A 23,160-nucleotide genomic window follows, 5' to 3' on the forward strand; every position below is an offset into this window, starting at 1 on the left:
AGCTGGGAAAAGAAAATTCCTTGTCCGAATTCGAGATTAGGCTTATGAAGTCAGCATCAATATTAAGATAACTAATTCTCAGAACACACAGGTTTTTAGAAACAATAACTGAGCGTCCACACTCCAAAGTCAAAATACAGGGCTATGACTCTGCCCTGACTTTAGCACAGCTCCTGCCAGGAATACTCCTTGAGTCACTGGACATGGTTTACACATGCAAGGATGTCAGCACAGACCGAGCTGCGTCCATTAAATCAAACAGCTTGGTTATCCTTTGTATGTCCTGATCACACGTGCAAGTAAGCCAGGCTTCAGGCAACTTAGTCCCAGTTAAGTCATGCTCACGAGCAAGTCCAAGTGGGTCTAGCATCCTGATTGTATTCTGCAATGGATTAACCATTCTCACCATGAGAGGAAAGGATTAACAACATACAGCCATTTCCTTCGATTCCCTTTTATCTTTTGCCCCTGGCATTTCCTTTTCTTCTGCAGCAATGTAACAGCAGTAGCTACAGAAAGCTCAGTGACATGAAGCACAATCTCTTTCAAGCACTCCTGTCTCCCAGTGTCTCTTTCAGAAAGCATCCTGCTCTGTATCAAGCTATAAAACAGAGATCAGCTATTGGTCTGAAGTATTTCCCTTTTTTTTTCTCTATTAAAGCTCAGACTGACTGATGTCAGAAGGATTAAACTGAACTTTATGTGATTTCAGATAAAGAGGATATTATTCATTTCAGTAATTTTTATTTATTATTCACCTACTTTTTCTGGGCATCCACTTCAAATTTTAACCAGATGACTAAGTCTTAAAGCTGTATGACAGAACAAATCCCTAAAAGGCCTGTCTGGCCCAGTTCAGTTTTACAGTTTTATTTACAGATGCAAATGCAAAGGTTAGTGTTGAATAAATAAATAAAACATACAATAAAGTGATTTCTAGTATGCATTAAAATTGAATGTATACATACACTTTTTGTTTATCTCCCTTCATGGGAGAAGACAAGCTTTAGAAAACACAACAAATTTAGTGGCGAGTACAGCGGATTTGAATAGAAATTAATTTGTCCTAAGGCTGAATACTAAGCAAAGAAAAAAAAATTATGTAGGTAATGTGCCAAGATTTCCCCATTTTAAAGCACTGTTCTGGCTCTTTAGTGACAAGTAATCTCTAGCATTTCCACCTCCTGGGGCACTCCAACACCTTGGTTCAAGAGGGATGGACTCCAGCACACCATGGGGGTGGGATTGTGAGGGTATGGCCTTTCTGCAAACCCATTCTAATATTTGTCTTACTCTGATGACTGAAAATTTGAGACCATTATGGGTCTTCATGTTTGCTTGGACTGTTCTTGTCTCTTGATGCAGCAGATCTGACTCTGCCTCTACTCAGCAGTCTGGACAGACCTGATCACCTAAAATAGGAAAGGCTGTACCATCACCAAGACAAATGGCAAATATTTATCCAAACAGCATCACGATAATCCCCACTCAAGGACTGCAGCACCAAACATACCACATCCACCAACACAGCCCTGCAGCTCCCAAGAACACAATCTGGGCAAGGAAAGATGTGGGCAGCCCCAGTGATACACAAATTTGTTTCACCACAGGCCAGACCTTAACTCCTGCTTGTTTTGCTCAGCACAAATCTGAATTGTAAGGATTCTACATACCACAGGCAGAATGCTCTGTCTTCAAAGCCTAACAACAGTGGCAACATTTTATTTCACACCTGCACTGTTTCCAAGTAAATTGGCAAGCCCCTTAAAGAAGAAGCTTTATCCCTGGTGTCAGATTCTGAGCCACAAACAAAAGCAATGTGCCAGAAACACATTCAGAACTACAGAACTGTAAAGAATACATACAGGCATGCACAGTGTTGCATATGAAAAATGCTGTTGCAATTCTCCAGTACAGACTCTCAGGGTGACACGTTATGTTTGCTAGCTTGGAAGATCTTGTTCAGGGTTGTGGGTAATTTGGTTTGGGTGTTTTGTTTATTTTACCAATGAGAGCTAGCAAAAAAATACATTTAAAAAAAAAAATATATATATATATATATAAAATAAATAAATAAATAAAAAATAAATAAATAAATAAATAAAATAAAAAGCATGGCTGTCCTGGAGAAGTAAAGCTTCTCAGAACTAGAATAGCATGAGAAACTGGTCTGCTTCAATTCCACTTATGGAGAGAGGGTAGAAGAATGAGCAATGAAGAAAACACAGGGAGAGACTCAACCCCCTGATGTTAGTTATCCATGTCTGAGGTAGTCACCACGGCTGCTTTTTAGTCAAGCAAGACATTTATAAAACTGCTCATGTTTCAGGCCATAGAATCTTCCACCTCTCCTGACAAACACTAAAAAAGCTCAGAGTGCCTAGTGCAGAAGGAGATGACCCCAGCAGAGACACATGATCTGGCTGAGATGATTCCATGATCTGTTCCCTGTTCCCAGGCTGACCTCCTCGGCCTTCATGGGGGAAGCAGACAGAAGAATGAAGACTGAAGGCAAGCCCAAGAAAGACCAAGTATAAAATAGCCTGGGTACTCTCCACCACTGCAAGAAGCAGGTATAGATGTCACTTATAGGCTGAAAAGCAATAGAAAACAGACTAAAGAAGTTCACAGAGCTTTGATATTCATAGACTTTCATGTATACACACATAAGAAGAAAGGCTCCAGGAATATACATAAAAGCTTATAAGCAAATAAAATCAAATATTATTTGTTGCTATGAAATTGGGTCTATTGGCCTGAGAAAACATCTAGTGAGATCCTCCATAGTTTCCTGCCTGCCAGCCATCCAAGAATGCAAATGATGTCAGATAAAGTGAAGAAGATCAGTTGAAGTACATGCATTTAGAGGAATAATTCATTTATTATACAAAAAATTATACTTTCTCCAGAAAATACATACAGCTGATGATGGAAAGATGTATTTAAAATAAATACATGAGGTTAAGAGCAGGTCTAGTGGTAATAACTTGGCAGCAGCTGACACATGGAAGAGGAGGGTCAGATTAGCCTGGCCTGCTTGGCCTCAGAAGAGCATGATCCCAAGCACAGCTCAGATTGCTTACATGAAAAAATGGCTCTGATCCCAGAAAAGCACAAAGCAAACTAACACCTTCTCCGCCAGAGCTGGTGGGAAAAATCTACAAGATGTGTGGAGGGTTCCTGCCAAAAATCTCAAACCAGGGCAGAAGAAAAATAAAATTAGGTCAACATTTCTGTAGGAAATTGGACTGCATACAAAAGATAACTCAGAAAAGAAAGTCTGTTGCAGGGTCTTAAATTTTCTATACAGAAGGAAAAAAAACATTAGAAAAAAATTAAAGGCTCAGAAAAAGTTGCAAATTCTTGGAAAATTCCAAGTTGTATCTTTTCTCTACACTTCTGTGTTCCAGATGAAATTGCAGAAGAAGGGTGTCATCATTAATATTTCAGAAAGGTCATTCCTAGAAGGAAAATGAACTGGAGGAAAAATTCACACCACCTTTCAGTCTCCAGAGTACAGAACAGAAAAGCCATGTCTGACAATGGCCAGCTGAACACAGGGTAGATTCAGTACAGCCATGACGACAGCTGTTGGTACCCCAGAAACACACCCTCCTTATTTACCACCTCCTCCATCCCTGCTTTTTTAAGATGTTCACCTCTCCCTTTCACAGCACCAGGGTCATGTTTAAACTGTGAGGTCTATGGAAACCCCTTTCTCAGGTTCTCTTGGGAGGCAGGACATTTTACTTCCAGCATTGTAGGTACAGGACTCAGGTCTAAACTACTTCAGTTGTGTGGCTAAAACAAGGTCAGGAGCAACCCTTGGCATAGAAGTAGCTTTATTACCCATAGCAGAAAAGGCTGCATTCAAAGAAACATGCAGGGTACTCCTCTCTTTCTTCTATTCCACTATTCCCCTCAGTCTGGGCCTTAGTGAAACACCTCTGGAGTGTCAGGAGTTACCAACAGGGACACAAAGGCTAGCATCACCTTCCAACTGATAACCAACTCAAGAACTACCTGTGCTTGTTCTTTCCAGCTCCTCCAAGGGAAACACCTGCCCCTGCCACCTTTCAAGGCAGAGCTCCAGTGGTACTGAGATCTGAAACCTGGAAGTGCTTCTGGGCTCTCAAATAATGGAAAAAACTTTATCCTTTTCTTCTCTTGTCACAGGCTGCCTGGAACCCACAATTCAGGTAAGACACCCTCGACAGCTCCACACTAAAGAAGCTAAAAATAAATCCCACTTCTCAAGCCAAAAGATTTGTGCAACAGCTGGTGGGGCTGAACTTAGTAGAAAGAAGTCTACTAGCACCAAATTTATGGTCTTTGTTTACACAGAGTAGTAAAAAGTAGTAATTGTAATGAAAACAAATGGACCAGTTTATCTCTTTACTTTGATTTCCTTTCCAGGTGATTAAAAGCTGCAGCAAGAGACCTCATTGCAGCCCACGTCTCTTCTCTAGCACTGTACAGCCAGATTGTCTTAGGCATGGAAAGAGAATATGGCCAGACTAAAGTATGTCTGAGATTTACCAGAGCTGCTTAATTCCCTACAGATGTTGTATAATAGATGGGACACTAGAAACAGGTCATTTTGAAAACTGATCAAGACAAAAATTAAACACTAAATACATTTTTGTCATCTGTCCCATGAGAGAAAAAAAAAAAAGTAAAGGTTTCAGAAGCTGGGAAGATTTTTTTCTGTGCTTTAAGAAAAGTACTTCACATCCTTGTCAGTAAGATTAGGTCTTCAGGCAAAAGAAACTCAGTCTCCATCCCATCACAGTAAGACACCGGTCAGGGATCTTCTGCACAAAGACCAAATGCTCTGGAAATATCTGACTTCAGGATGCAATTATACAGCTCAATTCCAATCTGGTTTCTAATGAAACCAGACAGGTTAAGACAATGCCCTGATGTCAATGGTTTCATAGTTAAAAAGCTTTCACTCAATGGGTCCACTTTAAACCTGATGCTGAACGCAAGACTTGGTTCTCTCCACTTTGCAAGAAAAAGACAAAAGTGGATTAAACTGGTGAAAAAAGAAGTGCATTTAAAAACCTTCACAATTCAATTTCTCTTAAGCCTTACTGGCACCAAGCACACCCAGCCAAAAATTTGGTATTTCTACTAGGGGCAGAGCATCTTTTTGCTTTTCTATTCTGTGACTGGTTCCTAGTGGAGCAAGAAGTCCAGATATAGCTGCAACAGGAGCAGGGTCACAACGGAGTATCACAAAGAGCTTAAGGTATGTTTTAGCTCTGGGTGGAAAACAGGCTCTCTTTTTTCGTGCTTTTCCCCCACCTCCAGAGAGTGGTGCAGCACCAAGATGAAAAACATTACTTCCATATTTTTTTTTCTTAAACTGAAAATCTGGAGAAAAAATATGTTCAATGTGGTCAATCAAAACACATTTCAATCATTTCTAAAGAATTTAGCATTAGCAACTCGCAAAAAGTGCTATAAATAGAAATGCCATTTTGAGGGAAGGATACCTTTTCTGATTACTGATTAATTCCTTTCTCCATGATATTTTAACCATTTCAAAATCAGCTACAGAGCTTGAGGGATGACAAAAGTAGAAAGCTGGAATAAGGAAACAATCCTGGGGCTATGAAGAGACCAGAATGGGATGGAGATGGCAGAGCTGCCTCCTGCTACCAGAGGCTACAAGGTGCACCAGTTCTCTTTACCAGTATTTCTTGCACTGGCATCCAGTGGGGTCACCCAGAGGCAGAGGGAGGTTTCAGGTTGCTCCTGTTGTCCACAGAGGCTGCTTCACTTCTTTTTCCCTCAGATCAGCTCTTTAACATTCACAAAACCTGAATCGCCTCTAATGGCTGCTGATTTTTCTGTCTCAAAGCCAGGCTGAGCCCTTAGTCCAGCTTCTTCAGCTTAAAATCATTAGGTAGTGTTGGGTCTGTGCTAACTGGATCCACCAGCCACGTGGATAAAGCCAAAGCTGCTGTGCAGGTCAGCCTGCACTGAGGAGCTCTGTGCCCTCCCAGCCCAACAGGAAAATTCCCTTTGCTCCTGGGGGCTTCCCACTGCAGCCCTTCAGAAGTCTCTCCTTACACTCCATCAATGGTTATACTCCAGAAGTTTAACAATAAGGGGAAATAAATGTGAACCACATGTCTAATGGGAAGATTTTTCATTCAAATGTGCTTTATTGTGTGATATATGCCTTTAATTACAGTGCAAGCATCTGGGTACATTCGTTGCTATTACAGACCAATCTTTCATGTTTATTGAGCATAAGACTACAAGGGACAAAGGAGGAGAGGCTGAGGAATTAGCCAAAGTGGGACATAAAGCTACAATCACATGCTTGGCTGTTCCTCTCCTCCTTCCTTTAAAAACCCTGTGGCACTATCTGTAGGTTAACCTCTATATTATACAGACCAGGATTTAATGGCAGTGGGATTTTTTCAGATTAGTGGAAGAAATAGATTTCACAGCACCAAACCACCTTCTAAATTCATATAAGATGTTTCTGATTTATTTCTTTATGTGGAAAAAAGCATTTCTGAAAATGTGTACATGGGCTTTAATGAATAGGTCTTGAAACTGCATTTGGAACAGCAGGTTTTTCTGAGAAGTAGTCATTGTTCATGTAAAAAACTTCACACAGCTAGAAAGAAATATTAGTCTGGTCTCAAGCAGTACGTGTCATTTAGGCAAAATAAAAGCAATATATTCTGCCCCAGTTTAAATTGTATATTATTTAACACACACACCTTCCTTCCACCCAATGCAGTTTGCCATTCATCAGCATTTTCACAGACAAGGGTGGTTACTCAAAACAGACCCCAGTTTTTGTGACCCAGACACACTGAACTCAACTCACACAGGTGGAAATGCTGCTCTCACCCGGGATCAGCCCTGACAGGTGCAGTTGCCCATTCCATTCAGTTCTGCTCTCACCAGCTGAAGAGCAGCAAACCTCACAGGTCCTGAGGAGCTGCACGTCTCAGAGTGCTGCATTTCCTCACAAAGTCAGAGCTGTGTCACAAAGTGTCCCCACTCTTCTACTCCAAACCCCACGAGGGCATCGTGGCCCCTCAGCCTGAGGCCGTGGGCTCTGTCAGGGATTTTAGGTGCAGAGCAGGCGTTGATAGGCAGCCACCACACACCTCCTACCTCCACCTGTTCTGGTCATGGATATGCCCCCAGTGCCATCCTGAAAGTCTTCTGGGAAACTCCGTTAGATGAGCAGATACTGGTTAGGACATGCACATATTCTGCACTGGGGGAAATCCCTCTCTGCACAGCTCTGGTCCACACACACAGCCTATGCTCTATCCTGCCTGGGACAAAGGGCAAAAACTGGACCAAACCAGCCCAGAGAAGAGCCCACCTTAGTTCATGGGAGTCTTATGTCCCCCAAAAGAGAGCACAGAAGCTGGTCATAGGACACCTCTTACTGTGAAATGCATTCCATGAACAAAAAGATTATAAAAACAAGGTAGAAATTTCATTTTGTAATAGCATTGAAGCTGCAGCTTCAGCAAATATTATCTCCTGCTCAAACACCCCAGCTCTTGTCCAATTCTTTTAGGCCAGCTCCATTACCATGTACTTTTCATATCCTGTCCTATAATGAAACAATAGTCTTCTGCAAGCTTGAACATATAATGTAATAAAGAAAGTGAGATTCCTTTCAGCCTCACTCTCCTACTCAACAGCCAACTCTGGTCTCCACAAGGGGCTCTGCTATCTTGAAGATATTCTCCAGTACTGCTCTTACTATAACACTTAAAATTCAGTGGAGTAATTCAGTTCACCCCTAGCTAGCCAAATTTCTTTTTGACCAGATTCCCTGGCAGTTCGTGCATTGACAATAGGCAACAAGTGAAGGGAAAAGCAGATCCTGATTATAGAGGCACCCATCTGCACATTCACAGCCAAGCCAGAGATCACATGCAGAAAGGGAAGAGTAAGAGGTCGCAAGGAAAACCAGAGATTCCTCCCTGCACCTCACAGAGATTCAGTTCATCCATTCCAAACATGCAAGGGAGACTGTTTCCTGGAGGAACCCAAATGAACAGCATCATTGTAAATACCAGCCACCATCAGGAACAATTTAGCTTGACAGCTGGAGCAGAAACTGTCACTGCAGCGAGGCTTCACTGCCAGAAAAATCACCAAATGAGAAACTCACATCTTCCAGGGATCCCTCCAGGCTCCTGGGCAGACACCATTTACACTGTCATCTTTGATTCATCCATCACCCAGTTCCTGCAATCAAACTGTGTACCTTTGGAATAAATGAATCTGCAGTTGCAGAACATGCAAGAAAAAGAAAGCTCTTATCTTGCCTCTCTCAGCAGCTCTCTAAGTTTGTAAATATTCTGTGGTGTCTATATTTAAGCTATTTACCCCATTTAATTAAAACTCTAGGTACCTTCAACCCACCTTAAGAAGTAATGTGAAGAAAAAAGCCCCTACAAAGCCCCAGGATTACACAAACACAATTCAATGCAACAACTATAGTCAACAACAACTCACCAAACTTCATTTAATGTAACTTTAATTTCTGATATTAACCTAGGCTCGCAGTGATGGTACAGCATAACTCCTGGTGGAAGGCTGCAAAGGAAAAATAAAGCAGCTTTTTCCATGCTGTCACTAGAGAAAAAGTACAACTCACGTAGCTAGGGAATATCAGACTCAATTTTGGAGCAGAACTTTCAGACTCGTGACATTTGTGCCGCTGGTTATGTGTGCATAACTCTCGTGGACCTGCACCGAGATCTGAGAAAATCAACTGGCCTGAAGCAAGTGCTCTGTTAGAGGACAAAACCAGAGTCCTGTTTTGGCAGCAAAACTTTTGATGACATTATTGTTCTCTTACTATATGGCAGGAAAGTCCCCTTGGGTCCAGTATATTCTGCTAACATGTTATTTGTACGTGCTGTTATCTCTTGAACACTGCAAGTATAAAATGCTACAAAATCTATATTCAGACAGTTTATGATCACTGAGCCTCTGGCAGAAATGAGTTGCCCAAGGTAGGAGGCTGTAGGGAGGATCCTGTTTTCCTCCCTTTGCATTACAGAATCACAAGGATTTTCTATAAAGCTTTAAGCTTTGTTGTTTCTTTGATCAATTGTCCTTCTCTCAAAAATATCACCCTTCATTTTGGTGCCTGAGCTCGTCCTTTTATCATACCCACAATACTTCCAATGAACCAAAATTTTACTGCATCATGCCCTAACTTTCATTTTACAGCCACCCATAGTCCTATAAAAATCAACTGAACACAAAACTAAAGAATTTTATTACTCTGGAAGAACTTCTTGTAACTATCACAAAACTACTGTGGGGTTTCTACAGGAAAAATTCAAACCTGCACACAGGTGTGTGCACACCCTACACAAACAGGTCACCATTCTTCTCCCAGACAACCAATATGGACACCCAGATGAAATATGCACCAAAACACAGCTGAAGATGTGCAGCAGTTGCAACCATGAACACAGATATGTGTCTTAGAAGCATAACTGCCCTGCAGAAGAACAGTGCTGGAATCAGGACATTATGAAAATCTTGGGGGGTTTGCTCTTTCTATTTTTTTTCCTTCATGGTAAAATTTCTAATTCTACTAACTATGAGGAAGCATTTGAAAAACATGGTTTTCAACACCTCCTCAGTCCCAGAGGCACCAAGAGACATATGAGAGAGGACAACTGAAATTATTCAAACAACTCCCTCATTTTTTGTTTGCCAAACTCATTACTCTTAAAGGACCAATTCATTATTTCTAAACATGTGCAACTGAAGTTTCTGAGGTACTGGACTAAAAATCCAGGAACTGGCCTTCTCTTTCATCACTGACACAATAAGCATGAAAAGCTGAAACACTCACTCATCTGTGCCTACTTAGGGGATAGAGGAGTTCCAGCTGTTCCTCTGGCACCTTTATCCCCCAGAAAAATTGGTTACATGAAGTTTCTATCAGAAAGGAATAAAAAGGAGAGAAAAAAAAAGGAGAATTTTTTTTTAAATAGATATAAGTGAGATTTCATATGTGAGGGTTGCACAACATAAATAAGTAGTTACCTTAACACAAGAGCTTGCACACAGGCTCTCTGCCCAGGGACTCTGCATCTCTCACCAGGCAGATTTTAGGGGGGAAGAAAACCCTGTGCACTGGGAGGCATAAACTACATCTGTCTTGTTTCATGTGAGAAGAGAATACCGTACATGTTTTCAGGTCAGATCCTCCAGTGACGTTGATCAGCATTTCCCTGCTAAAATCAATGGACTCACACCGAATATCAGCTGCTACATGTGTGACTGCACACATCTTTTGTAAAGCTCTTCAGGTAGGCTATCAGATCAGAACATGGTCCATTTCCCCACTGAAAACAAGCACTGGAGACAGGGATGGTTTGTTGTGGCTCAAAAAGGAGAGGCAAGAGCGACAGAGAGGAGCCTGCTTGCAAAGGGCAATCCAAGAAAAACCATACAGGCTTCTGGTATTACATAAACCTGTTTCACACAATAGATACAAAGTGATTCGAAATCAGATGCATGAGCTTTTTAATAGTTTGCTGTGCTACAACATAAAAGAAGGACTCTTTCTACCTTGTGGCCCATTTATACTACAGCACCTGCTGATGAGAAATTCTCTCATAGGGTCCCCACCCCAACCACACTGGAAGTTCTGCCAGGAAATAAATATCAGCTCCTGCCTGTTGCCTTCTGGAGTTTCTCTTTCTTTGTCCCTCAGATATGCATCTCTCAACTGTATGAAAAGACTTGGATTTCAGGAAGCTGAAATGCTCCTGCCTTAGGGGGAGAACAGAGAGCAAGGGCCAGCCTGCTATTTCCAGCCCTGCCATTCTTACTCCTGACTGCAAGCTCCCAGTCCAGCACACTGAAATGCACCCCTCTGGAAGCACCCTCACAGGCTGCCCCTGTTCTTGGTCACTGGTGATGTAACAAACAGACACGTGCAGGTGCTTGTTTGGGGGGATGAAGGGGAAAGGATTGTACCTTCACCCCTCAGCATCATCCATCCAGCTGGCTGCCTCAAGGAAAAGAAAAACAGAAGGTTGGGAACACCTTCTTTGTTTGCACATCATGTTTGCTCTCTCCTCCAGGGTGAGGGTCATTAGAATCTGTAGGCACGATAACAGGAGCTAGGAAACTTAATGCTTTCTGCTGTTTTTATCGTATTGGAATCGTATCCTGTGTAATCCATTTTGCACGCACCCAAGACAGCGGGGTTGGTTTCAAGTCCCCTAATCTCAGGTAATACAGCAAATAGTTACATCTCAGCAAAGGAAATTACTTCCTTGACACTCAGCGGAGGCCTCGTCAATACAAATGAGTGCAAGGTACAATTTACCTCATCCTAGAAGACTCACCTACATTTGCTTCCAGAAATCAATCAACACCATTCAGCAGATCACCACCAGCTACCATGTGAAGCCTTGACACCCAATGTAGGCGCGCATTGCAACATTTTAGGTCTCTACAGGCAGGCAAAATAAATCATGCCCCTGGTGTTCTTATTCTTCAGCCTTCTTCACTCCTTCATTTTTATTCCCATCTGCTATATTTATAACCACTCTTCACCCCACTTAGGCTCCAGATAAAATCAATATACAGCCATGATTTAGCAAGGCCCAGGAATAAGCCACAGGATCCTTGTTCTGTTACACAATAAACTAGGTTGCTCCAGCAGAAGAGCACATTTAAGCATCAAATGTGTCTCGCTCCATTTATCTCTATATTTCCCTTTTCAAAGTAAAACCTGCTCATGAAGTGACTATAACATAAATAAAAAGCTCTAGGAAAGTCTGTTCTGGCTAAATCCCGTTTCACAAGCCGTTACTTTCTCTTTGCCATCACAAATCATCACAAGCCAAAAGTTCAGTATTTTGCCAGGACAAAATTCATTGGGCATTTCTGAAGTAGAGCCAAGGTTGCATAATTTAATTTCCCATCTCCTATTAAAACTGCCAGGCCTACCATAATCAGAATGATAAATGTAGAGTCATACGTCTCTTTTCTGACAGTAATGCCCATCAATACTTCAAATGCAAACAATTGTGACATCTGACTTTATAAAAATTACCTGGTGCACCAACATCACTTAATTAAATCATTTTAAAACTGCTTTTGTTACGTTTAATGAATGATATATTATACTGCAATGAAACATGCAGCAATACAAATACTTCACAATGCCAACAATTAAGGCTCACTTCACTTACGGCAATTGACAACACAAGTGCTCCTCACTTCATTCAGCTTGTGCATTCCAAATGAACTGGTTAGCAAAAAGGGTGCTTCTTTGCTAATGAGTTTTGTAATCAAGGCATCTATTTTAATTTCAAATTGGCTAGATTGGGGGAAATTGCTGAACTAAATGACTGGTTCTAATTAGGATTATAAAAATATTCATCATGCTGCAGAATTAGCGCAAGGTCTTGATTTACTGACATTTGCATATAGCTTTAGTTTAAGGGTGGAAAAAAACTCCTGATAAATTGTCTTCCTTTTAATGAATTGAACAAACACTATATCTGTTTTAGTCGTCCTTTCATTTAAAGGCACTGATACATATTCATGATTTGTAAATGAAGTTAAGTGATTTCAATTCTTCAGTTCATTATCATATTGAAGAAGAGACTTCTGTAAATTGCCTTTAAATATTCCCAATCTCAAGGGTTTGGTGTGGGGTTTGGTTCTTTTTGTTTGGTTTGCGTTTTTCTAACTTTACTAACATTTCAGTTTATCTGTTTGATGAAGCCCTGCCTGCCTGGGAGAGCTGCTGGCAGGTGGTTTGTCCAGCAACACAGACACATGATATGTTTGTAGAACCTGATGTTCTCAGAAGAGCAGTCAAAAGGCAAAGAGATGAAAGGCTTATTTGTGACTAAGTCATGGGAACAGGACTCTATCTGCGTTCAGTTTCTGACTTTGTTACAGTCCCCAGTGGTAGTTAGGCTGTGAAACACTTTAATGACCTGTGCCTGAATACACTAGAGATACTCAGGGGACACCACTTTGCCTGTCAGCCTCACGTTTAATTGCAAGCACTCTCAGGCAGGGATTGCTTCTTAATATGAATGTGCAATACAATGGACCAGTCAGTATGGCAGAAATTTCTACGAGCAGTTACTATAATACGGCTTGTATTAAACATGAAACACTATGTGTTCCTTTACAGGTGGGCAACATACTCACATTATTTCCTTCCTCAGTATGGTAGGCCTGTAGGACTAATTGTTATTATGGCAGCTTCCTCACTCTCTTTCCCTTTGGGGTGAAGAAAAGGATGCAGTAGGTATGCCTCCAGCTTCACTCTGTGGGGTGCTCAAGTGTCAAGTGACTGGTGCAACATAAATCTGAAAGCTGAGCATTGTATCCATAGGACTGGAATCAGTCATTGTGCTCTTCAGATATCAATGAATCGTGATGAGAAACTAGCCCTGGTGTGTTCTCTCACATCATATAATGAAATGGTGATTCTGCCATGAGGATCCATGCAGGAGCAGAAAGAACTTATTTTCCTTGTTAAAAGTAGTGTTTGCATCTTATTAAGAAAAACTGAGTTTTACCCAAGAGGTGCAGTCTTGAACTGTTGTTGATAGAAGGAGTAGTTACTCACACTTCCGACAACTTTGGACAACTACAATCACATTTAAATTCCAGGAGCAGGAGTGCTGCTGAGGAGCAGGTAACAGGTCTGGGTGCCTGCTGATTTATATCAAAATGAGATGTGAGGCAGACACAAACCTGCCTCGCCTCATCAGCCCCATACCTCAGTTCTTAAGGAAAGAAAACCCACAGACCTAGGCCAGAGTCACATCTCACTTTAGACTTGCAGCAACTCTCACTGCTTAATTCCAGCACACCTGCAGTAGCAGCTGCTATCCTGGAATCACATTTCCAACATGAGGAGTTCCAGCTCAAAGTACAATAGCCTCTCACAAACACAACCCTGAAGCTCCTGTGTGCCCAAGTTTCCTTAAGGTGCACAAAAATCTGAGACCAAGGAGCACTTACTGAAGGCCTACAAGACAGGACTGCACTGGGTGCTAGATAATCACATCTAGGCTCCCTTTCCCATGAAAGGTTGGACCAGATGATCTTTCAAGATCCCTTTCAAATTGGATTGTTCCATATGTCCGTGAAAACGGCTCATCACAAAAATTCCAAAGATGAATGGCTGCTTGGAATAAGGTGCCTGTATTCCTAGAAGCACCTCTCCCTGGATTTCTCTGGCAGCACCCTGCCCAACTGCACATTGCAAAAAAAAAAGCCCCAATCAAACAACCTCACCCTTATCTGCCTTACTGCCCTATGTCATACTGGGAGACTGGGCCTAAATTCCAGGGGAGCATTTTACCTGGAGCAGACACACTGCCTTCATAGTTCTGTGTCTAGCACAATTGAAAAAAAAAAAACAAAAACCACCACCCAACAAACTTTCCTTCATAGTCCCAACGTTATCTGGGATTTTTTTCTTTGCAAATTCAGCAGTGTCAAGTCAAGATAGTCAAGGCTGTGACATGCACTGCATCCAATTTTCAGATGATAACTTGCCACATCTCCCACACCAAAGGAATCTCCCCAGTTAGATCTGATACTGTCTGCCATGTGCAACTTGCTGATACAGCAGAATGTTATCTTGCACCTCTCATTTATCACCTCACTCCCTTTCTTTTGTTCACTTTCTGCTGAAGATTCAGTTCTATGGAGGTAGAAGCCATTGATTGCCAAAGTTCTTGTTTTTCCAATGTTCTCAAATCTGTAATGGTGTAGCTGAGGAATTTAAATTAGTGTATTACTGAATTATTCTGCCTCTTACCTATTCCCAGCAGACTCCAAATCACAATTTGGTCTGTAAGGAAGAGCTGGAACTCTATCACGTTGCATACCTGGGGTTTTTTTCTCCTAACAATGGTAGTTCAAAATATTTTAAATATCTGTCTCCCTATTCACTAATATTTTCTCTTTTAAACAAATTATCTTTTTTTAATTATCTTTTAAACAAGTATCTATGCAAGAGAGCTTTGCATGTTGCTTTGAAAATTTCAATGTCATTCTGAGAGAAACTTCATGGAGCTGAACCTCCCTTTTCTACCTCCAGACTCATCCATTCCCCACGAGGTATCAGAGTGTGGAAAGTTTTGCCTGTTGAGAATTAGTTGGTTTCTTGGATAATCAGACTCAACATATTAGCATCAGAAATGTAAGATCAACTCAAGATATTCCTCCCCAGTCTCTGTGAATGACAGCAATGAAATCTGTACCTTAAGCTTGTGCAGGGAGACTCTAAGCTTTGACAGCATTCCACAGAGCAGTTCCCCTCACCTTCCAACAGAAAACATTGCACCTTTTTCATATATTCCCCTTCCCATCACATTTTGATCCAAGGATTGCTTAAAATGGCTTCCTCTGTATTTTCTGCCAATACCCACGAAAACGGAAGGCTGCAGGCCCATCTTCCCTCTGTACGGGGTGACAGATCCAGGTGTCAATATGGCACTCCCTGTGAGACCCACAGCAAATTGTCTGTAACATTTACAGAGTTGCCACCTTCTGCCAAAGGCCACTTAGAGGGGCCATTAACAGAACCAACACGTGCACACATCAGATTGCACTATTTTATCAATAAAGTAGACACATACACACAAAGCTACTGGGAAGAGATCCAAGATTCTCAGCTCACAAGATGCCTTTAATCTTCCAGGACCTGATAGTTGTACAATGTCACATGGCTGCTCGGGGGGTGACAGTAAACCCACCCATGTTTGCTTGAAACCCTGTAAAAATTCCTCCAGCCTGTGCTTTATACACTGTGGGACGATATTGGGGTCCATGAACTTGCTACATGTTCATGCCCACACACACAGATTTCTTGGCTCAGCCTTGCTGCATTTATGTGATGATACAGGAGAGTTAGCAAGGCAGAGGAGGGTCCTAATTGGCTATAAAAATTAAGAACAGGAACGCTATGCTGTGTTGACTCATACCGAGCAAGTATCCTCAATAACTCCTTGGATACTACACAGAGAAAACAAATGGTGGTAACTGAGATTTGTCCTTAAATCAACAAAACAACCAGCAGCCACACAGCAATGTATCTTTCAGAAAGCCTTCTGAGCTCCATCTCTCTCACTCGTCTTCTGGGAATTGCCCTCAGCAGGAAAAAGAAGGACAATACCTATGTGAAGTTAATGAAATATTTGGTGACTGAATTGTCTTTATATTCAATTATATCAGTTGATGGAAGTGGTAGCGTCACAAAGTCTTTGGTTTCTCAGTATGAAGCTGTATTTTAAGAAGTTCTGTTGAGAAGAGATGGGCTCCTCCTCTTAAAGAAGAAGGTCTTAAAATATGGAGTAGAATTTACAAAACACCAGATTGGAAGGGACAGTAATTCTGTTAAGAGGGCATTCAAAATGTGTTGGGATTTTTAGTCAGTTAGCTGTTTCTTTAATCAACTAGATAAATACCTTAACATTGTTGTCAACTGTGCAGAAGTTAGCTAAAAATACAGAGGGATGTTTAGGATAAACCAGTGATTAAAAAAAAGGCTTGAATCACAACCATGGAACTGTAGGTCAGAAGACCTTTGAGGAAAACTTTTTAATGGGAAGATCAAAACATTGACTATTTGTATTTCATCCAAAACTTTAATATTGTTTTCTGTTTTTATAAACAAAAAAAATTAAAATCTTTTGATCTAAGCAGTTATCAAATGCATTATTTGTAGGGATATGAACTGTCCCTATTTCATTTCATTTTACTGTGTGGAACAACATACTAAGCAAAATAGATTTTCAGATTTATCATTCTCATTAACTTCCAAGTTGACCACAGCTTGCTAAAACACCACATTGTTATTATTATATTTAATTGAAATAATAACAATAAGATAAATATTAATCTGAAATATATCTGTTAATCTAAGATATGAAAATAATTTTTTCAACTTGTTTACACATTCATAGTTATAAGAGGATGGATTAGATCTTCCCTTAACAGTTTCTGCTGCTGGGAGTCAAATTGTATGTACTTGATTTGTTTTCAGAGTTATTTGCTTTTTTAAATATGCCCCTGAAGGAGTCATTAAAAAAGACTTTAAGTGTCAAACGCACTCCTAAAACTGAGAGAGGTGGAAGAATATGGTGTCCCACTGTAGCAGTGGCTGCACTGCAGAGCATACAGCAAGTCACCTTCCTTGTCACAGTAACTGTGGATGAATATTACCCACAGGTTACAGGCTAATGATAAACTTTCTATTTTACTGCCCTCTCATGCATCAAATCAGAAGTGTTTCAGAGCAGTTTTATCCCCAAAAATGGACATATGAACTGAGAAAGCAAGCATTACTTGATACAGCTCCACCTGTTTTGTGCCAGGCAACTTCATGCTTCTTTGCAGGAAAATGGGCACAAAAAAAAAAGGACAGAGGAGTATGAGCAGAACTAGGCTGCAGATGGACAATTAGCCCCTGCCAGCATGGCATCCCTTTGGATAGGCTCCTCACAAGTGCAGAGCAACACTGCAGCCTCTCTAGACACTCATTTTAGAAGTTCTTGCTATCTCTTTTCTGGTAGCAGTGGAGAGATGAAATGGTCATTGCCATTGGCATGATCCCATAACCACATCTAGGAGAGAAGGCATGGCACAGCAGAGTGAGGAAGTGTGAGATCCATATCTGGCTTCTAGAGAGAAAGAGAGAACAGCCCCAACAGTCTCACAAAGATGCAAAAGACATGAAGAATATTCTTAAGCATATGGGATTTAAAGCCCAGAAGTCACTTCATTCTGGCACTGGCCTAGCCTGAGAGAAGGACAGGGCTGACCTCTGGTTCCTACTGGACCGTGGCAGCGCCCCTGTTTCCAGACATGCAGGAATGCATCACACTGGCCTCTCAGAAGACTTCATCTGGGGATTTCACATGGCACTGCTGTCACACTCTAACAGCACTGCCCCTTATCTCAGTACCAGCTGTGGCTGCAGTGATCCTGAGTCAGAGTGACAGTTCTTTCACAACTGTTACTAACCCAAGACTTGCCTCAGCACAATCTGCACCTCAGTTGTGTTAAGCAAACATTTCAATTGGGAAAAGCACTGCTCCATGGTTCCATTTTAGGACCCACATTGAACCAGTACTTCAGGCCATCCTTGTGACCAGTGAAGGAAAGCATCACGAGTGGCCTTGAATGCAAAGGCAGACATAAAGGAAAAGGCTGAACTTGGCATTGCTCCATTTCCATTTGGCCAACAAGCTACAGACCAACTCATCTTTGCTCTTACACTTTGAACAATTTTATTCAGTTTCTGGAATAAAATGCAAGCAGCTCAAGAGTGTTCTAGCTCATTTCATTTTTCGTGTCTTTCTCCTGGGCAGAAGACAGCAGCTGAGGTGCACACACAGATGCATTAGTTTGAAGGAGCAGAAGCAAAAATGCTCCTGGCCTGCTATTCCTGTACTGGATCAGGGGAGCATTAGTACCACCTCACAGTCAATCACATGTGCCTCTGCTGTATTTTGATTTCTCCTTCCAGTAACTAACATCAATAAAAGATTACAAAGCTCTGCTAGTTAGAAGTGCAGTGCTTCAACCCAAGAGCAGATGCTCTGCACTCACTGCAGATGGATCTCTTTGCAAATGCACACTCAGGATGTCTCATCTGGCTTCTCACACACGACCACCTCATCAGATGCCTCTTTCTTCTAAGTCTGTCTGTATAAACAGCAGGACCATGCAGAATCATTACCTCCAGTTTAAAAGTGGCATCAAGCCATTTTGTGACATCAAACAAATAGATTGGTCTTTCCAAAATCCCTGTTACACTGATCCTCTGAGTGCAGAAAACTATTTGACATTTGCCTAACTCCTTCATACAGTAAGGAACTGATACTATGAAAGGAGTATGTTTACAATAGCTTTGTTCTTGCAAATGTCACTCAAGAATCATCAGTAGCACAGCAGCAAAACACCTGGTGCCTGCCACAGCATTCTTTTAGCAAGTGGGAAGCAGAGCAATAGGAAATTATTCAATTATGTTCTCAGCAACCAGTTCGGTAAAAACTTGCAGTAGCCTTTCAAAGGAAATTCTCAAACAAAGAGGTGCAGCATTTTAGCTATACTGTTCCTATAGCTGGGATGTGAGACTGACTAGTTTAGAGATCTTCAACAATAACTACAGAAATTGAAAATCCCACCCAGGACACACTCTCACACCTGAGAGGTTAATGCATTGGTTTGTGTGGAAAGGTTTTCATAGCAGGGAGGAGGCTACAGGGTGGCTTCCATGAAAACCTGCAAGAAGCTGTCTGAGAAGGCAAACACCAGCCAGCTCTGAGATGGACCTGCTGCTGGCCCAGGTCAAACCCATCAGTGACAGTGGTGGCACCTCTGGGATAACACATTCATGAAGTGAGGGGAAGAAACAAATTGACAACTTCAGCCAGAGAGGAGTGAGAATATGTGAGAGAAACAGCACTGCAGACACTAAGGTCAGTGAAAAAGGAGGGGAAGGTGTTCCAGGTGCTGGAGCAGAGATTCCCCTGCAGCTGACAGTGAAGGCCATGGTGAGGCAAGCTGGCCCCTTGACCCATGGAAGGACAGGTGAAGGTGAGCCCACGGGGGACCCATACTGGAAGAGTCTGTTCCTGAAGTCTTCATCCTATGAGAGGAGCACATTGGGATAATTCATGAAGAACTGCAGCCTGTGGAAAGGACTCACACTGGGTAAGTTTGTGGAGATCTGTCTCCTGTGGGAGGGGCACCACGCTGGAGCAGGGAAAGGGTGTGAGGAAGAAGAAGAGGCAGAGACAACGTGTGCTGAACTGACCTCAGCCCCCGTGGCCTGTCCCTCTCTGCTGCTGGGATGCAGAAAAAAGAAAAAATTGTGAGTGAAGTTGAGCCTGGGAAGAAGGGAGGGGTGGTAGAAAGGTATTTTAAAATTTAGTTTTTACTTCTCATAACTCTACTTTCATTTGATAGAGTAGGGTAGATAAAGTAGAGTATTGATAGGTAATAGATTCAATTAATTTTCCCAGCTGAGTGTGATTTTCCCATTATGGTAATTGCTGAGTGATCTCTCCCTGCCTTTATTGTCATCCACTGGCCTTTCATTGTATTTTCTGTCCAGCTGAGGAAGGGAATGACCAAGTGACCTTGATGGATACCTGGCATCTAGCCAGGGTGAACCCAACACCATGAGAGAAACTTAGTGGTTATTCAGCATGTTCTTGCTTTCCAGAGTTTAGGGATGACAGAAACGTAAGAGAGGAAAGATAAAAGCTTGGCAAGCTGTAAACTTTGTAGAATTTGTAAGCTGATCATGCTATGTCTCAGCTCTGGGCTGTAGCAGGGACTGCTGCTCCAGAGCTGGAACACACATCTCCTTAGCCACAGCCCCGTACTCCCACATTGCCCCTGCTCTACTCTGCACCCTTCAGGACACAGGAGTGCTATGTGAGGGCAAACTTGTTAAGGACAGAGTAACAGACTGGAGATGTCTCACTCACAGAAAGCACTGCAAAGAGGCTTAAAAGTGGCACAGAGGAGATCGTCATCTGTTGCTGCTCCCTGACTTCGAGTTTGCAAGCAGAATGAGCACCCTTCAACAGGCAGCTCTAACAGACCAGCTCAGCCTGAGTGCTCCATCCTCAGAGACAGCGCAGAAATCAGCGCCTACAAATCAATAGATTTTTAGAACAGCTCCATATGTCATGTCAAATCTCTAAATCTTTTCATCTTTCATAGTTTCACCCCTACTGAAGTTTCCAGAGCCATCATGATCACTCTAACACTCAACTCCTTCTAGCAAACTGGCTTTGGAGTCACTGCATGGCTTTTGAGCACATTAAAACCTGCAAAGTGAGAAAAGCAGAGCACGTGATAAATTCTTCATCATCTCTGAAAGGCAGCAGCTCTAAACAATATTCCCTTCAAATCCTGGGTCAAAATTGTAGGATTATACCATTTTCTGGCCCAGAGAGGGGGCAACTGAGAGGTGTTTTAAAAACTTTTATTCCATTTTCAGTCTCATGTGAAGGGTGAGACAGTACAGATGTTACAATTCACGCCATCACAATCAGAAGCCAACTATTTCCTAATTACAATACATTATAAGCATATCTTGGCCTATCAGCTTTTGCCACACAATGCTGTAAATGCCTTAAAGCCAATCATCTAAAATTACCCTTCATGGGTCCTACTATAATGGACCTTTCATAGTTGTCTGTCTCCAAAATATCTAGTCTTATTTGCAAGGCCATCCTTTGAAACTTGTTTCTAGTTCCATTTCTCCCTCAAAGTCTGTCCTATATTCCATGGCATTTCCAAGTCAGCATTTCTTATCTCAAAGTTTGCATACAGATGCAAACTATGTGAGCCTTCTGTCAGGCTTTGAGAATTCTCTGCAAATCCATTTCCCACATTTCCCCCCCTCTCTTGAGAGGAAAATACTTCTTTGCTGGCTGTGTTTGTCACTGGCTGTGCACAGTGAAGTACCAAGGTACTGTTACTAACATTGTTACTGTAACAACTGCTGGGCAAGAAAATACTCAGGAAGAAACTACTGGGCAAGAAAGTACTGGGCAAGAAAATACCCAGGAAGAAAGTACTGGCCAAGAAAGTACTCACAAGAAACTCCTGGGCAAGAAAGTACTCAGAAAGAAACTACTCAGGAAGAAAGTAATGGGCAAGAAAGTGCTTGGCAAGAAAATAATGGGCAAGAAAGTAATGGGCAAGAAATTACTCGGCAAGAAACTGCTGGCCAAGAGACTACTGGGAAAGAAATTACTCAGGAAGAAAGTACTGGGCATGAAACTACTCAGGAAGAAACAACTGGGCAAGAAACAACTGGCCAAGAGAGTACTCAGCAAGAAAGTACTCGGCATCAGGCCAGGATTAGCAGGGGAATGGTGTGGGTCACTTCTACAGCCGCAGCTCCTGGCGGGCATTGAGCTCAGATGAACGGGGGGAGCTTATGCCGTGTTCTGTCACTGTTTGTAACTAATAACAGTAATACATGTTATTAAATAATACATGGTATGTATTTGTGTGTAAACTTTCTATCAAGCTTTAGAAATTCTCTACCAATCCATTTCCCACAAAAATCATTGAAACATTAAGTGAATGGCTTACCTTTTGATCCAGGCTGTAGGCCAAGATCCACTCCTCCTGCTTGGGGTGGAAGAGCAAGCTCTGGATATAGAAGTTCAAACGGTACTTCTGGTAGGTAGCCCCTTCATCAGAGCTGATGAGGATGCTGCTCTCAATCTCTGGATCACTGAGAAGCATGATCTAAATAGAAAAATGGAGGGAAAGTGTTAATGGAAAAGTGAAAGTGAACATAATTTAAGAGTGAAGTCATATAGCACTGATTCCTATTAGATGTATTCAGAACATCACTCAAGTGTAACAGCCCATAGAATTAGGGTGGGTTTTACTATTTCTGTTTCATTTTCTTTGGTAATTCATTTGCTGATTTATTTGGCGATTCCCTTTTTTATTTTATCCAGATAAATTCTATGTACTAAAGGCAATTTTGGCTGGATACAGGAACTTCAGGCAGCCACACCAGGCTTTCCTAGACCATTTTCTGTCTACCACCTCTCTCCTGCAATGTGGAATCCTCTCTCTAAAAGTAAGCAGAGCATTCCTAAGATTAAAGGCTCATTATTTGGCAGCTTGCACTGCTATGAATGAGAGCATGACCTCTCTGGAAACAAAAAAAGCCTCCCTGGATCAGCTGCTGGCATCTGGGTATAGTCCACGTGCACATGTGCAAACACTGATGTGATTTCATGTATCACATTCCCAATTTGTACAGTAAGAGACATTCATTCAGTCAGTGAAAACATAATTTTCCCCAAGCACAGGAAAGTGCATGACCTCAATTTGTACAGGGAGGAAAACACTTCTGAGCCTCTAATTTTAATTAGAAAATTATTACTGATATTTCAAAATGGGTTGATTCCACACTATCAGATGGCAAGCTCTACATAAACATTATCAAGAAAAATGTTGTGAGAACATTAACACCATCTTATTAACATCTGGAGAAAACGACTTCACATTAAAGCAAATACCAGTACCATAAAATAAAGGCAAACAGTGGGAAATAAATTAGAGCTGCTCTAAACACAGCAGGTT

General features: G+C 41.7%; 1 protein-coding gene across 1 annotated transcript in view; it reads right to left on the reverse strand.

The window, feature by feature from the left end:
* Positions 1 to 23,160, reverse strand: part of SORCS3 (sortilin related VPS10 domain containing receptor 3) — a 266,550-nt gene that overhangs the window by 99,260 nt on the left and 144,130 nt on the right. Inside the window, exon 4 of the mRNA XM_063406430.1 lies at positions 22,150 to 22,308. Coding sequence (XP_063262500.1) covers positions 22,150 to 22,308 — 159 coding nt within the window. The remainder of the gene's footprint in view (positions 1 to 22,149; positions 22,309 to 23,160) is intronic.

This window comes from Prinia subflava, chromosome 9 (genome assembly GCF_021018805.1).
Source record: "Prinia subflava isolate CZ2003 ecotype Zambia chromosome 9, Cam_Psub_1.2, whole genome shotgun sequence".
NCBI lineage: Eukaryota > Metazoa > Chordata > Aves > Passeriformes > Cisticolidae > Prinia > Prinia subflava.